The 18,240-nt window shown below is 40.5% G+C and overlaps 1 protein-coding gene across 2 annotated transcripts; it reads right to left on the bottom strand.

The window, feature by feature from the left end:
• Nucleotides 1-268: 268 nt before the first annotated feature.
• On the bottom strand, nucleotides 269-18,237 carry ifngr1l2 (interferon gamma receptor 1-like 2). 2 transcript variants are annotated; one of them, XM_045709940.1, is made up of 8 exons: nucleotides 17,989-18,213; nucleotides 15,806-15,834; nucleotides 3,460-3,580; nucleotides 3,007-3,185; nucleotides 2,602-2,762; nucleotides 2,189-2,357; nucleotides 1,806-1,927; nucleotides 269-1,534 (listed from the first exon to the last, which is right to left on the bottom strand). In XM_045709940.1, exons 3-8 carry the CDS (start codon nucleotides 3,477-3,479, stop codon nucleotides 1,148-1,150), a joined length of 1,038 nt encoding a protein of 345 aa, XP_045565896.1. In that variant the 5' UTR covers nucleotides 3,480-3,580; nucleotides 15,806-15,834; nucleotides 17,989-18,213; the 3' UTR covers nucleotides 269-1,147. The 2 variants fall into 2 exon arrangements, with proteins under 2 accessions (XP_045565896.1, NP_001347869.1); NM_001360940.1 differs by lacking the exon at nucleotides 15,806-15,834 and having other exon boundaries at nucleotides 17,989-18,237.
• Between the last annotated feature and the right edge of the window lie 3 nt (nucleotides 18,238-18,240).

The raw sequence follows: 18,240 nt of genomic DNA, 5'->3' as shown, positions 1-18,240 counted from the left end.
AATAAACCAACCCTAAAACACACAAAAACAACTACCCCTGCCACGCCCTGACCATACTACAATGACAAATGACCCCTTTACTGGTCAGGACGTGACAAATATAATACCTGTTGTTTGGCTTTGCTGAAATATCTACTTCCTTTACGGTAGAATTTAATTGACATGAAATAGAATTTTATTGACATCAATGTCCGTCAGTCTACCCTGCAAAGATAACAATTCGTTTGCTCTTTCAAATCTGCATGTATTAATATAGTAATTACAATAATCCATTTAATTAGCTTTTATTGTATATTATGCAAAGAAAATACAAAATAACGAAGATAAGTGAAATTATTGGGGAAAGGTGATTTAAAACATTAAATACAACATAATTAGTTTGCACACAAAATAGAAAAATCCTTTACATTAATCATTTTTTTATATATAATTTTAGCTGTATGAAAATCATAGTGCCAAAATTGTACACAATTAAAAACTAAATAATTAGGTATAGGGCAAACAGCAAGGCACTGTTAACAACATACATTATTATCACCACAGCAATCCAATTGCATTGGTAGAACTTGGTCATCTGAATATAATAGGACCTAATAATACATTTTGAAACATTGTACATGTATGACAGTCATGTATAAAGTGCAAATAGAACTAATATACACAGCACAAGACAATTACCTAATGAATATCATTCATTCTGCTCTCTCAACCCTTATTCTCTTGTTACCTTAGAAAACATTCATATCACTCAAGTAGACACAGTAAAAGAATGGACAAGAGGGACACTTTTTATTTTTACAAATGTGCTGTCGGAAATGTATTAATTCGGTGTAATGAAATTCAACATTTAATGGGGCAGTTCCCAGCATTCAAGACCACTTGGTTTTCACTATCCCTGGTTCGCCTGAGTAAGCAACAGTCCCAGGTTACCCCTCTGATTATTCTCTCCATCTCCACCATAGACTGCCCATTTAAATAGTTAAAGGAACAGGAAAATTATTGGTAGGACTCCAGGCTGTGGGCCTAGAACAACCAATCAAAGACTAAACTGAATACCCTGCTCTCCCCCAAACAGATTCAGGTGCGGTCAAGTAGATGCACGAGCTGAGCATATGTAAATAAATCACCATCCTTTCTCTTGAGAAACTCAGATTTTGTATCCTGTAACATTGTCCCCAGGACTCATCTCCTCTATCACAGGAATGATCCCAGGTCTATGGGGGCAGTCATAGTCAGACGGCTCAGAGAAGTCACTCTTCCCCTCTAGTCCCAACTCTCTCGTTACCGCCAGTGAAGAGCCTGACCCCTCGTTAGGCAACATGACCTCCCCACCGCTCCACTCCTGGTCCTTCAGTCCAATAGGGAGGCGGAGGACCTCTTCCTGGGGGGTACTGATGAGACCCTCACAGTCATTTGGCAAAGATTCCACGGGGGTCTGCAGCAGGGGGGAGCCACCTGTTTGTAACTCACTCAGAATGTCTCTTTCAGGGTGCATAAGGGACTCACCTGAACTCATATATGACAGCACGGAAGCCTACCAGAGAAGGAGAATATGCAACATTCAGTCAAACATTCTGTGGGTGAAATATGTTTTAAATTTGCTATTGTTTTGACGGTGTTTACAGGAAGTAGCATATCAATAGTTTGATAACTCCAATAGGAACATGACACTCCTCATTTCTACAATGTACTACCAAGTGCTCTCCTGAAACTATCTCTGCATGACTATAATCTAGTCTATATGTAGTAGGTTTATGACTAAATCCACTGCAGTGCAGGCTAAACAGTTGAAAGGCTGAACACACCAAAATCTTTGGTTGAGGGAATGAGCCACTTGTCAGTTTACTGTATATCAGCCACACGATGAACGCAATCACCACCATGGCAACGATAGGGATCACAATGTAGAGGGCAGTGTAGCTAGGACCTACAGGGGACAAATCCAGCAGTTAGACTGACAGTCAAACTGATTTCACATTCAAAACTGTAGTGTCCTAATTGAGCATTTGCTGATAAAATCAGCCATAATATGACAATACAGACATGTATAACTTTCAAAGCACATATTAGATATTAGCAGATGTTGTTTATCAAATGATTACAGACAATATCTACTAAACGATAACAGACGTACTGAGAGCTAATATGACTTTGACGTATCCATCATGTGAGAAATGAAGAGTCTTACCGGAATCCCCATGCTTCCCCTCAATGCATATGTTCTGGTGAGCTGAGACATGAACATTGTTCATTTTTCCTTTGATCTTGATGCAGTGCCTATCCATCTCTCCATCGACTGGTATTTCAACCTCACACACATGGTGTTGCTTGTAAGAGCAGGTAAAACTATGCTCTTTCTGGAGAAATAAAAAAATGAATATATTTAGCCTATATTCCAAAAAAACGGAAAAACCTGTTTTATATAATGTTCATAAAAATATAGGAAATGTGTTCCCTTTTTAAAAATAAAGCTTCTTTGCTTGCAAGTGAAAACTATTTGCAGCGGGTATACACATGAGAAAAATTGAAATTTCTACAAAGGTGGTTCCCAGAAACCATCATATAGTAATTCATAAGTCATGATTTTCCATCAGCTCTCACCAAGTGATCTTCTGTGACAACCGTGTAATCAAATTCCTTATGATCCGGTCTTTCATCTTTGACGATGGCATGTTTGTAGATGTGAAACGGGTGAATGAATTGAACTTTGATAAGTTGATCGGATAGAGCAGAGATGTTGACAGGTGGGAAATCCAATGAGCCTAAAAAACACACAAGACCATTCCTTTGTGAAAAAAATCTGAGGTCAGAAAATATGTTCAAAATCTCCCAGCTCTGAGCATTGTGTGGTCAGATCAACAAAGAAATGCTACATGTGCTGTAGTGCATACAGTGTATTTACAAACCCTTTCAAGATACTACTCCAATTCTAGTTGTCAATCACTACATACTGTATAACATTGTTCCCATAATTCGCCTTTTGGTTAGCTCAGTGTGAGGACTTACACTGTATATCCACCGGGTCTGGATACTTTGTATCGTCATAGGTGAATGAAATTTCGGAGGAATTTGTATTCTGTCCAACAACAGCAGTCAATATGAAACGGTAGCCCTCTTCTATTACTTTGGTAAATGAGGAGACATCGCAGTGGTAGAGGGAAGTGTTTGAACAAACCAAGGCAGCACTGAAAGATAGAGGAAAAGAATTGTTGTGGGTTAGTGGCAACCTCTGATTTGGACTGAAATGTTAGTTCACAATTACAATGGAGAAGCTGACAAAGAACTGTTGACAGGACTTTACATTTCTATGGGTCTGACAGTGCATGTCGATTTTCCAATTTTTACTTGAAATTGTGGCAAGAAAGACTTAATTAATATTCACTAGCTATATAACCTACATTGGATAACATAGGCCCTATTTGGTGAGAGATTAAGCAACCAATATGCTGCAGCACCTACCCAGAATGTAGTCTTGTCATATTCACATTGAACTGTGGCTGCAGAGATGGTTCACTGTAGTTCCAATAGATCACATTGTGAAAATTGTGGCAAATGAGGCGAACGTTGACAGGAGGAGGAACTGTAGGATAAAATAGTAGAAAGTTAGTCAGAATCAGTTTCCAAAACTGTGCTATAATTAAGCAATAAGGCAGGAGGGGGTGTGGTATATGGCCAATATACCACTGCTAAGGGCTGTTCTTAGGCACCACGCATCACAGAATGGGTTGAGGTCGGTGCTATACAGGGACAGAGTGGGGTACTGTGGGAATGGGTTGAGGTCGGTGCTATACAGGGACAGTGTGGGGTACTGTGGGAGTGGGTTGAGGTCGGTGCTATACAGGGACAGAGTGGGGTACTGTGGGAGTGGGTTGAGGTCGGTGCTATACAGGGACAGAGTGGGGTACTGTGGGAGTGGGTTGAGGTCGGTGCTATACAGGGACAGAGTGGGGTACTGTGGGAGTGGGTTGAGGTCGGTGCTATACAGGGACAGAGTGGGGTACTGTGGGAGTGGGTTGAGGTCGGTGCTATACAGGGACAGAGTGGGGTACTGTGGGAGTGGGTTGAGGTCGGTGCTATACAGGGACAGAGTGGGGTACTGTGGGAGTGGGTTGAGGTCGGGTGCTATACAGGGACAGAGTGGGGTACTGTGGGAGTGGGTTGAGGTCGGGTGCTATACAGGGACAGAGTGGGGTACTGTGGGAGTGGGTTGAGGTCGGTGCTATACAGGGACAGAGTGGGGTACTGTGGGAGTGGGTTGAGGTCGGTGCTATACAGGGACAGAGTGGGGTACTGTGGGAGTGGGTTGAGGTCAGTGCTATACAGGGACATAGTGGGGTACTGTGGGAGTGGGTTGGTCGGGTGCTATACAGGGACATAGTGGGGTACTGTGGGAGTGGGTTGAGGTCGGTGCTATACAGGGACATAGTGGGGTACTGTGGGAGTGGGTTGAGGTCGGTGCTATACAGGGACAGAGTGGGGTACTGCGGGAGTGGGTTGAGGTCGGTGCTATACCGGGACAGAGTGGGGTACTGCGGGAGTGGGTTGAGGTCGGTGCTATACAGGGACAGGTTGGGGTACTGCGGGAGTGGGTTGAGGTCGGTGCTATACAGGGACAGAGTGGGGTACTGCGGGAGTGGGTTGAAGTCGGTGCTATACAGGGACAGAGTGGGGTACTGCGGGAGTGGGTTGAGGTCGGTGCTATACAGGGACAGAGTGGGGTACTGCGGGAGTGGGTTGAGGTCGGTGCTATACAGGGACAGAGTGGGGTACTGCGGGAATGGGTTGAGGTCCGTGCTATACAGGGACAGAGTGGGGTACTGTGGGAATGAGTTGAGGTCGGTGCTATACAGGGACAGAGTGGGGTACTGCGGGAGTGGGTTGAGGTCGGTGCTATACAGGGACAGAGTGGGGTACTGCGGGAGTGGGTTGAGGTCGGTGCTATACAGGGACAGAGTGGGGTACTGCGGGAATGAGTTGAGGTCGGTGCTATACAGGGACAGAGTGGGGTACTGCGGGAGTGGGTTGAGGTCGGTGCTATACAGGGACAGAGTGGGGTACTTTGGGAATGAGTTCGGTGCTATGCAAAGGTCAAATAAATAGCTCTGTCTATGAATACCCATGCCTGATGACTCCTTGCTGTCAACTCTCTAGAGACAGCAGGAGCGGTAGAGATACTCTGAATGATCGGCTACGAAAAGCCAACTGACATTTACTCCTGAGGTGCTGACCTGTTGCACCCTCGACAACCACTGTGATTATTATTATTTGACACTATTGGTCATCTATGAACATTTTAACATCTTGGCCATGTTCTGTTATAATCTCCACCCGGCACAGCCAGAAGAGGACTGGCCACCCCTCATAGCCTGGTTCCTCTCTAGGTTTCTTCCTAGGGGTTTTAGGCTGGGTTTCTGTACAGCACTTTGAGATATCAGCTGATGTAAGAAGGAAAGGTAATTAGGAGCCAATCAGCATTCAGGGCTGGAACCACCCAGCTTATAATATATCTATAACAGCATAACATACTAGCAATTAAATCTATCCAAGTGATGTTGCACCAATAACCTGTATACCAGGGGTCCCCAATCACAGTCAGCTGTGGGCCAATGTTTTCTTGAGCGGATGTTAAGGGGACCAGAACATAGTTAGTTATAAATCATTTGTAGACTGCAAATTGACTTCAAGAATACAAAAAACAGATACATTATTGAACAAAAACAGAATCATGATTCAAACCTTGATTACATTGGGATACAATCACATATCCCTCTCTATTTATGCATGTGGATACTTGGGAACAGATTTCCTAAATTGGTGATTTTACAGTCTTATGTCCAATAACAAAACATTATTATTAATATTAATTATTATTATTTTTGTATTATTATTATTTTTGCTCAGAAAACTTGGGGGGAGGCAATTAATTTGTCCCGCAGGCCACCTATTGCGGAACCCTGCTATATACAGTATCTGAAGAATACAGATGAGTCATTACACCTCAAAAAGCACAAGAAAGAGGATTGACACACACCATTTCAGATTGTTCTGAAATACTTTATGTAGTTAGAAACGGATAAAATTTGAATTCCTATAATTTGATCTCTGAGAAAGCAAATTGGCCATTTTAATTTATATGATTCATATAATCTTTAATAAATCTAGTATCTAACATCCGATTTGGACCATACATTTTACTAACAATGAGTAAGGCATGAAGAATCCAATAAACTGATCAAAAGCCACCCACGTACCCTCCACACCCAACCCAAACAGCCAGTATACAGTATCGGTTCTCTATGTTTGACAAGTAGTATGGAGCTGCTGCTTGGAGTATTGCTTCTTCATCCTTTGTAATTCATCCATTAGAGACCTGTGAATCTGGTGATGTTTTTTTCCCCCTGTTCAAAGTAATTAGCCTCTGAAGTCGCTTGAATTATTTACCATAAATTAGTGTGAAATTACAAAGTTTTGCCCACTAGATGTTTCCCATGTGGCTGGTCTCTTGTGTTTATTAAATTAATTCAATTTGGGTAGAAAACCAATAGCTTTTGTTCATGATGAAAATAGATTGTATGGTCATCCTCACAATTTTAGCCAGGCCTGCTGAAAGCAATTCAGTTTAATTCTTTTAGGCTTAATTTGTGCCCTCTGTGTGGTTTATTCTCTTCAAAAAGGTCTAGATTAGTTAGACCCTTACAGGTGAACAAGCAAACCATTAGGCTACGGCAGTTCTAATGGTTTCAATGGTAAAAGTAAAAAAAAAACACGCTGAATAGTGTTTTGCAATGGTAATAATGTTATTGAGTTGGGTTGAGTTTAATGGTAAATGTCACTAATCACATACAGAGATTCTAATAATTTTATTTAAAAACATGACTGCCATGCAATGGTTTATAATTGTATTATTTTATTATGGTTGTCGCAACATTTTAGTCACTTGCCCATTTCTCCATCAAAGTGTTGGGCTTGTAGGAAAAGTCTTCATATGAGAATTGCACTATACAGATAGCCCTCAGAAAGCTGGCATTTGTTGGGACTATTCAAAGAGCTGGGTTGAAGCATTAGGTTGCAAAGAGAAGGACAAACTGAATTGCTTTCATGGAGGACTGGCTTGACCACACAATTTATTTTCATCATGAGTAAAAGTTATTGGTTTTCTACCCCAAAGTTGCAAAAATAATGTTGTGATTCATTTAATAAACCAGCAAAATGGATAAAAGAACATTCTGGCAGTACCATAAACAGCAGCATCTAGTGGGCAAAACCTGGTACTTTCACACAATTCTTTTGTAAATAATTCCAAACTATTTAGATGGTTAATTGATCTAAATGGGGAAAAAACATCACCATATTCACATGGAATATTACAAATGGTGAAGAAGCAATACTGCAAGCTGCAGCTCCATACTACTTGTCAAACATAGAGAACTGATACTGTATACTGACATTCATTATATTATTTCTGATATCACATGCCTTACTTAAATGTTCCTGCAAAAATAAAATCAGCCATTCATTCCAATTGACCCTTTGCCAAGGTCTGCCCTAGAATATTGGGCAACCAATTGCAGTGCTCCGTTGGATAGCAACCGTCTCACCAAGCTCGTGTCTGACATCCTTGGACAAGCTCTCGTTTAAAAAAAGAATGGAAGCCAATGGCAAAAGTACAGTTCTCTTTTAGAAAAAGACAAAAAAATGGCTAAATAATTTAACATTTAAATTTTAGTCATTTAGCAGACGCTCTTATCCAGAGCGACTTACAGTAGTGAATGCATACATTTCATACATTTTTTCTCCGTACTGGTCCCCCATGGGAATCGAACCCACAACCCTGGCGTCGCAAACATCATGCTCTGCCAACTGAGCCACACGGGACCTTGTGCATTTCAGGTAAAATAACAACGTTTATATCCCAGGACAAATTTGCTAGCAACAGCAAGCTAGCTAGCTAAATTGCCATAATTGTTTAATGCTTTTCAACCTGTCCCCAAATTAATATAATTGGTTCAGAGTTTGTTTTGATATTTTAACCTGCGTGTCTTGATCGCGTTTGGTGTGGGGGGACAAAATCAATTTGTGCACGGCCAGTTTTTAACAGTGCACCAGGGGTACATGCGACAGTGATTCCTGAAATTGAGTATTTTTCAATTCTTAAATTATACTACAAATTATTATTTGCTAGCTCTCAGTATTGTTGGCCACCATTAAACGCTGATAACGCTAGCTAGCTAGCCAGTTAATATAACTTGTTTTCTCTAAATGTACAGTACCAGTCAAAAGTTTGGACACACCTACTCATTCAAGGGTTTATCTTCATTTTTACTATTTTCTACATTGTAGAATAATAGTAAATACATTAAAACTATAATATAACATATATGGAATAATGTTGTAAACAAAAAAAGTATTGAACAAATCAAAATATAGTTTATATTTTAGATTCTTCAAAGTAGCCACCCTTTGCCTTGATGACAGCTTTGCACACTCTTAGCATTCTCTCAACCAGCTTAATGAGGAATGCTTTTACAACAGTCTTGAAGGAGTTCCCACTTGTGCTCTGCACTTGTTGGCTACTTTTCCTTCACTCTGAGGTCCAACTCATCCCAAACCATCTCAAATGGGTTGAGGTCAGGTGATTGTGGAGGTCAGGTCATCTGATGCTGCACTCCATCACTCTCCTTCTTGGTCAAATAGCCCTTACACAGTCTGAATATGTGTTGGGTCATTGTCCTGTTGAAAAACAAATGATAGTGGAACTAAGTGCAAACCAGATGCGATGGTGTATCACTGCAGAATGCTGTGGTAGCCATGCTGGTTAAGTGTGCCTTGAATTCTAAATAAATTACTGACAGTGTCACCAGTAAAGCACCCCCACACCATCATACCTCCTCCTCCATGCTTCACAGTGGGAACCACACATGCAGAGATAATCCGTTCACCTACTCTGAGTCTCACAAACACACGGTGGTTGGAACCAAAAATCTCATTTGGACTCTTCAGAACAAATGACAGATTTACACCAATCTAATGTCCATTGCTTGCGTTTCTTGGCCCAAGCAAGTCACTTCTTCTTATTGGTGTCCTTTAGTAGTGGTTTCTTTGCAGCAATATCGACCATGAAGGCTTATTTCACGCAGTCTCCTCTGAACAGTTGATGTTGAAATGTATCTGTTGCTTGAACTCTGAAGCATTTATTTGGGCTGCAATTTCTGAGGCTGGTAACTCTAATGAACTTATTCTCTGCAGCAGAGGTAACTCTGGGTCTTCCATTCCTGTGGAGTTTCTCATGAGAGACAGTTTCATCATAGCGCTTGATAGTTTTTGCGACTGCACTTGAAGAAACTTCAAGTTCTTGACATTTTCTGTATTGACTAACGTTCATGTCTTAAAGTAATGATTGACTGTCGTTTCTCTTTGCTTATTTGAGCTGTTCTTGCCATAGTATGGACTTGGTCTTTTACTAAATAGGGCTATCTTCTGTATACCACCCTTACCTTGTCACAACACAACTGATTGGCTCAAACACATTAAGAAGGAAAGAAATTCCACAAAATACCGTTTAACCTGTTAGGGCTAGGGGGCAGTATTGACACGGCTGGATAAAAAACGTACCCGATTTAATCTGGTTACTACTCCTGCCCAGTAACTAGAATATGCATATAATTATTGGCTTTGGATAGAAAACACTCCAAAGTTTCTAAAACTATTTGAATGGTGTCTGTGAGTATAACAGAACTCAAATGGCAGGTCAAAACCTGAGAGATTCCTTTACAGGAAGTGGCCTGTCTGACCTTTTATTGTCTTTCTTTGACATCTCATTCAATTACAAAGGATCTCTGCGGTAACGTGACACTTCCCACAGCTCCAATAGGCTCTCAGAGCCCGGGAAAAACCTGAATGTCGTCATTCCAGCCCCAGGCTGAAACACATTATCGCCTTTCTCAAGTGGCCGATCAAGGGACTATGGGCTTAGGCGCGTGCACTGGCCGCCCCCGTCTTTGTGTTTTTTCCTCTGTTTTCCGAAAAGGAGATTCCCGGTCGGAATATTATCGCTTTTTTACGAGATAAATTGCATAAAAATTGATTTTAAACAGCGGTTGACATGCTTGGAAGTACGGTAATGGAATATTTAGAATTTTTTTGTCACGAATTGCGCCATGCGCGCGACCCTGATTTACCATTTCGGATAGTTTCTGGGACGCACGAACAAAACTCCGCTATTCGGATATAACGATGGATTATTTTGGACCAAACCAACATTTGTTATTGAAGTAGCAGTCCTGGGAGTGCATTCTGACGAAGACAACAAAAGGTAATCAAACTTTTATAATAGTAAATCTGATTTTGGTGAAGGCTAAACTTGCCGGGTGTCTAAATAGCTAGCCCGTGATGGCTGGGCTATGTACTTAGAATATTGCAAAATGTGCTTTCACCAAAAAGCTATTCTAAAATCGGACATATCGAGTGCATAGAGGAGTTCTGTATCTATAATTCTTAAAATAATTGTTATGCTTTTTGTGAACGTTTATCGTGAGTAATTTAGTAAATTTTTAGTAAATTCCCGGAAGTTTGCGGGGGTATGCTAGTTCTGAACGTCACATGCTAATGTAAAAAGCTGTTTTTTGATATAAATATGAACTTTATTGAACAAAACATGCATGTATTGTATAACATAATGTCCTAGGTGTGTCATCTGATGAAGATCATCAAAGGTTAGTGCTGCATTTAGCTGTCTTCTGGGTTTTTGTGACATTATATGCTAGCTTGAAAAATGGGTGTCTGATTATTTCTGGCTGGGTACTCTGCTGACATAATCTAATGTTTTGCTTTCGTTGTAAAGCCTTTTTGAAATCGGACAGTGTGGTTAGATTAACGAGAGTCTTGTCTTTAAATAGCTGTAAAATAGTCATATGTTTGAGAAATTGAAGTAATAGGATTTTTAAGGTATTTGAAAATCGCGCCACAGGATTCAACTGGCTGTTACGTAGGTGGGACGAATTCGTCCCGCCTACCCTAGAGAGGTTAACAAGACACAGCTGTTAACCTGTTTGGGCTAGGGGGCAGTATTGACAATTTTGGAAAAAATATGTGCCCATTTTTAACTGCCTCCTACACCAACTCGGAAGCTAGAATATGCATATTATTGTTCAGGTTTGGATAGAAAACACCCTAAAGTTTCTAAAACTGTTTGAATGGTGTCTGTGAGTATAACAGAACTCCTATGGCAGGCAAAAACCTGACAAGGTTTCATGCAGGAAGTGGCCTGTCTGACAAGGAGTCGTGCGTCTTGCATCTGTTTATTGAAGAGTAAGGATCTTAGCTGTAACGTGACAATTCCCAGAGCTCCAATAGGCTCTCAGAACCCGGGAAAAACCTGAACGATGACGAGGCAGCCTCTGGCTGAAACAGATTATCGCCTTATCCAAGTGGCCGATCAGAGGACCATTGAATGAGGCGCGTGCACGATTCGCCCCCGTGGAGAAATTTCATTCGGCTGTTTAGCTTATTGCAGATTCCCGGTCGGAATATTATCGCTTTTCTACGAGATAAATGGCATAAAAATTGGTTTTAAACAGCGGTTGACATGCTTCGAAGTACGGTAATGGAATATTTCGAAGTACGGTAATGGACCGTTATTTACCATTCGTATAGTGTCTAGAACGCACGAACAAAACAGAGGATATTTGGATATAACGATGGATTATTTGGGACCAAACCTACATTTGTTATTGAAGTAGAAGTCCTGGGAGTGCATTCTGACGAAGAACAGGAAAGGTAAGAACATTTTTCTTATAGGAAATAGGATTTTGGTGAAGGCTAATCTTGCCAGGTGTCTAAATAGCTAGCCGTGATGGCTGGGCTATGTACTTAGAATATTGCAAAATGTGCTTCATCCGAAAAGCTATTTTAAAATCGGACATATCGAGTGCATAGAGGAGTAATGTATCTATAATTCTTAAAATAATTGTTATGCTTTTTGTGAACGTTTATCGTGAGTAATTTAGCAAACTGTTAGTAAATTCCCCGGAAGTTTGCGGGGGTATGCTTTTTCTGAACGTCACATGCTAATGTAAAAAGCTGTTTTTTGATATAAATATGAACTTGATTGAACAGACATGCATGTATTGTATAACATAATGTCCTAGGTGTGTCATCTGATGAAGATCATAAAAGGTTAGAGCTGCATTTAGCTGTGGTTTGGGTTTTTGTGACATTATATGCTAGCTTGAAAAATGGGTGTCTGATTATTTCTGGCTGGGCACTCTCCTGACATAATCTAATGTTTTGCTTTCGTTGTAAAGCCTTTTTGAAATCGGACAGTGTGGTTAGATTAAGGAGAGTCTTGTCTTTAAATAGCTGTAAAATAGTCATATGTTTGAGAAATTGAAGTAATAGTATTTCAAACGATTCAAAAATCGCGCCACTGAATTCAGGTGGCTGTTACGTAGGTGGGACGAATTCGTCCCGCCTTGCCCATAGAGGTTAATTGAAATGCATTCCATGTGACTACCTCATGAAGCTGGTTGAGAGTATGCCAAGAGTGTGCAAAGCTGTCATCAAGACAAAGGGTGGATACTTTGAAGAATCTCAGATGTTTAACACAGTTTTGGTTACTACATGATTCCATATGTGCTATTTTATAGTTTGGATGTCTTCACTGTTATTCTGCAATGTAGAAAATAGTCAAAATAAAGAAAAACCCTTGAATTAGTACAGTTGAAGTCGGAAGTTTACATACACCTGAGCAAAATACATTTAAACTCAGTTTTTCACAATTCCTGACATTTAATCCTAGTAAAGATTCCCTGTCTTAGGTCAGTTAGGATCACCACTTTATTTTAAGAATGTGAAATGTCAGAATAATAGTAGAGAGAATTATTTCTTTCAGCTTTTATTTCTTTCATCACATTCCCAGTGGGTCAGAAGTTTACACACACACTCAATTAGTATTTGGCAGCATTGCCTTTACATTGTTTAACTTGTGTCAAACATTTTGGGTTCCCTTCCACAAGCTTCCCACAATAAGTTGGGTGAATTTTGGCCCATTCCTCCTGACAAAACTGGTGACACTGAGTCAGGTTTGTAGGCCTTCTTGCTCGCACACGCTTTTTCAGTTCCGCCCACACATTTGCTATAGGATTGAGGTCAGGGCTTTGAGATGGCCACTCCAATACCTTGACTTTGTTGTCCTTAAGCCATTTTGCCACAACTTTGGAAGTATGCTTGGGGTCATTGTCCATTTGGAAGACCCATTTGCCATCAAGCTTTAACTCCCGGACTGATGTCTTGAGCTGTTGCTTCAATATACCACATAATTTTCCTACCGCATGATGCCATCTATTTATGAAGTGCACCAGTCCCTCCTGCAGCAAAGAACCCCCACAACATGATGCTGCCACCCACGTGCTTCACGGTTGGAATGGTGTTCTTCGGCTTGCAAGCATCCCCCTTTTTCCTCCAAACATAACGATGGTCATTATGGCCAAACAGTTATATTTTTGTTTCATCAGACCAGAGGACATTTCTCCAAAAAGTACGATCTTTGTCCCCATGTGCAGTTGCAAACCATAGTCTGGCTTTTTTATGGCGGTTTTGGAGCAGTGGCTTCTTCCTTGCTGAGCGGCCTTTCAGGTTATGTCGATATAGGGCTCGTTTTACTGTGGATATAGATACTTTTTTACCTGTTTCCTCCAGCATCTTCACAAGGGCCTTTGCTGTTGTTCTGGGATTGATTTGCACTTTTCGCACCAAAGTACGTTCATCTCTAGGAGACAGAACGCGTCTCCTTCCTGAGTGGTATGACGGCTGCGTGGTCCCATGTTGTTCATACTTGCGTACTATTGTTTATACAGATGAATGTGGTACCTTCAGGCGTTTGGAAAATGCTCCCAAGGATGAACCAGACTTGTGGAGGTCTACAATTTTCTATCTGAGGTCTTGGCTGATTTCTTTTCATTTTCCCATGATGTCAAGCAAAGAGGCACTGAGTTTGAAGGTAGCCCTTGAAATACATCCACAGGTACACTTCCAATTGACACACATGATGTCAATTAGCCTATCAGAAGCTTCTAAAGCCATGACATAATTTTCTGGAATATACCAATCTGTTTAAAGGCAGAGTCAACTTCTGACCCACTGGAATTGTGATACAGTGAATTATAAGTGAAATAATCTGTCTGTAAACAATCGTTGGAAAAATGACTTGTGTCATGCACAAAGTAGATGTCCTAACCGACTTGCCAAACTATAGTTTGTCAACAAGAAATTTGTGGAGTGGTTGAAAAACGATTTTTAACGACTCCAACCTAAGTGTATGTAAACTTCCGACTTCAACTGTAGGTGTGTCTAAACTTTTGACTTGTACTGTATGTTAGCTAGCTAAGTGAGCTATGTAATGAATATAACTATCACCTGCTGTCAACATCAGAATACAATTTGAAAGCACTAGTTAGCTCTAAAAGTGTTTTGTAGCTTCGACTGCAAGCTGACAGTGCATAATCAGAGCCATCCGTGCTAGCCATGCTACAAACTTGATCGTACCAGGTCCTGGTGGAGTAATTCTATTGACAGTCCACCAAAACATTCCCAAGAGTCTCCTGATTAGCAAGGGTAGTCTGTGTTTAATTTCATTGTTGAGTAAAAACTGTAACACGTTGGGTAGTGGACCATTCTTGATACACACAGGAAACTGTGATAAACCCAGCAGCATTGCAGTTCTTGACACAAACCGGTGTGCCTGGTTTGTGTCAATACCCTGTTCAAAGGCACTTACATCTTTTATATTGACTGAATGGCATACATAATCCATGTCTCAATTGTCTCAAAGCTTAAAAATCCTTCTTTAACCTGTCTCCTCCCCTTCATTGGCACTGACTGAAGTGGATTTAACAAGTGACATCAATAAAGGATCATAGCTTTCATCTGGTCAGACTGTCAAGGAAACAGCAGATGTTATTAATGTTTTGTAAACTCAGTGTATTTTTTTAAACTTTTATTTAACTAGGCAAGTCAGTTAAGAACAAATTCTTATTTACAATGACGGCCACGAAAGGAGAACAGTGGGTTAACTGCCTTGTTCAGGGGTAGAACGACATACTTTTACCTTGTCAGCACAGGGATTCAATCCAGCAACCTTTTGGTTACTGGCCCAATGCTTTAACCACTAGGCTACCTGTATACATCCAGAGTTTACTGGGCCTGTATATTGTATGTAACCCTATAATCATGGTTATTCCTTTCTATTCTTTCCATAAAACTGCTTTTATACACTCTCACTTTTTCAAAGAAGTGTGGTGTGGTGAACCATTATCTGAATACTCTTCTGAAAATATCTTGGACTTATTTTTGCAGGACAGACCTGTGGTGGCTGAACCCTATCCCATAGCACCTAATATATCTGTAATAGTACCTGCTCTACATGGTCTTCTCGGTTCAGGCTTCACTATTCTTTTAGACACAATTGCAGATACAGATTCATGATCGGCCTAGCTCCTTATTTGCGAAAGATTTGGTTAAACTCAATCCACCGGTAAACCAAAATCATCTGTATCAGTTTGGAATTAAAGGAAAACAAAAGATAAAAACTGACTTCAGAGCAAAATTGTAACAGGGAGATCCACAAAACAATGTTTGTTTCTTTCTACAAATTACTCTGGGGATCATTATGTCTGACGTCTGAAAGGTTTCAACAGAACACAGCAGCACGTCACTGTTATTTCACAAGAGCAGGTGCTGTCTTTGAGGAACCACCGAAGTCCCACAACTCCATTTCAAGAAGGAATAAAAAAATATACTGTATGCTTACATGTATGTTGACTCTTCTATGCAGGTATGCTGTAGAATAAAATAAAAAAAGTAAATCTAAATAATTCCCATGCCAATAAATTATGGTTTATGATAGCTGCATGCTAAAATTCTAATAGTTTGCCTAATTTCAAGTTCCTTGGTGTCCACATCCCCAACAATCTATCATGATCCAAACAAACCAAGACAGTCATGAAGAGGGCATGACAAAACCTTTTCCCCGTCAGGAGACTGAAAAGATTTGGCATGGGTCCCCAGATCCTCAAAAAGCTATACAGCTGCACCTTAAAGAGCATCCTGACCGGTTGCATCGCCGCCTGGTATGGCAACTGCTCGGCATCTGACCGTAAGGAGCTACAGAGGGTAGTGCGTATGGCCCAGTACATCACTGGGGCCAAGCTTCCTGCAATACAGGACCTATATCATAGGCGGTGTGAGAGGAAACCCCATAAAATTGTCATAGACTGTTTTCTCTGCTACCACACGGCAAGCGGTACTGGAGCGCCAAGTCTAGAACCAAAAGGCTCCTTAACAGCTTCTACCCCCAAGCCATAAGGCTGCTGAACAATTAATCAAATGGCCACTGGACTATTACATTGCCCCCCCCCTCCATTTGTTTTGTACACTGCTGATACATGTGCAAATTACCTCTAACCTGTACCCCCGCACACTAACTCGGTACCGGTATCCCCTGTATATAGCCTCGTTATTGTTATGCTATTGTGTTAATTTTTATAATTTTTTGCCTCAGACTATTTGGTAAATATTTTCTTAACTCTTCTGTTGGTTAAGGGCATGTAAGCATTTCACGGTAAGGTCTACACTTGTATTCGGAGCATGTGACAAATAAAGTTTGATTTGAATTTCTGTTTATGTGACAAAACAAGCAATGAATAGTGTAGAGAATATTGTAGCATCTAAATTGCTGTGAAATATATTTTCAATAACCAAAAATATTGTATTTTCAGCTGTTTGAAACTGGTGTACAAAACCAGAAGTAAAAGACGCAAAAATAAATGTAAGAACAGGAAGCAAAGAAATAGAGCACATCTACCACTTCTTAGATATTTATTTTACCTTTATTTAACTAGGCAAGTCCGTTAAGAACAAATTCTTATTTACAATGACGGCCTAGGAACAGTGGGTTAACTGCCTTGTTCAGGGGCAAAATGACAGATTTTCACTTTGTCAGCTCAGGAATTTGAACTAGAAACCTTTCGGTTACTGGCCCAATGCTCTAACCACTAGGTTACCTGCTGAGGAAGGTGAAAATATCAGCCTGTATGAAGTCAGGAAAGGAACTGGTCTCATTGTCAGGGGATAATTGGATGTTGGATATAACAAAATGTTTTTAATAAATGAATTACAGAAGAATTACTCATGTTTCAGTGGGCCATTATGTATGGTATGTAGTGCACGTACAAAGGATTGAACATTTCCTCACCCAGCATCTGTGCTGTTTTGGGGAAATACACTTCCGGATTTAGTTTCACAACATAAATGTTACTTTAGAGTGGGGGAAAGGCAATATTCTCTGTTCTGTGGAGCACAACACACTAGACTAGACCACTCCATAAAAACCACTGAGGGTACAGTAATAACTCACACATGAAGTTAGGCATGTGTCAGATAACAGAGAGGTGTCAGACCACAGAGAGGTCTACTGTAACTGTATGTTTTCTCTGTGGTGTAAGTGTGAAATCTACAGTGAATTTCCCACTGAGGTTGAAGGAACAAAACTTTACTTAGGCTACTGGCATACAAATATAATGCAAAACCAACTGACAATAAACAGTTAAACTAGCACCTTATTTATTGACAACAACTGCCTACTTTAAGGACAACTGTTTGTGTATCAGTCCACCGCCTGAATAAAAGAAAACACACGGACTGACAATATTGTAGCGAATAGTAGCTGAACACAGGTCCAGCTACTGTCAACCCAACACCTTAGCAGTTACGCCAAGAGATCCTCGAACATATTTTCATACTAAGTATACTTTTGGAATAGCAATATAAATTCCAAGAACATTAGCATCTTGTACAGTGGCCTATAGCCTGCATTATGTTGTTGAAGGAATTAAGCGGTTATACTGTACTAAATACTTACAGTAACATCAGCTCCAAGTGATTGATCACAAAGCAACATTTATAGCCAACTATTTCAGGGCAAGAGTTACTTACCGTAAGAGTCGACATAACGTTGACTTAAAACGAAGATCAGGGAAATGTGGGCTATCCCTATCCCGACCATTTTTTTTATTTTGTCGAGTCTATAGGCCTATGTAAAACTATATGAAATGTATTTGAATGTCTATATGAATAAGCTATTGCTATTTTAGATGACTTGAGAGCCTTTTGTCTGTCTAAATAAATTGGGGCATTTCCGGTACAGCCAGACCCCAGGACATTGCTCCAATCGGTAGACTAACAGTA

This window comes from Salmo salar, chromosome ssa28 (assembly GCF_905237065.1).
Source record: "Salmo salar chromosome ssa28, Ssal_v3.1, whole genome shotgun sequence".
Lineage (NCBI taxonomy): Eukaryota > Metazoa > Chordata > Actinopteri > Salmoniformes > Salmonidae > Salmo > Salmo salar.
This window is presented reverse-complemented; position numbering and strand designations above follow the sequence as displayed.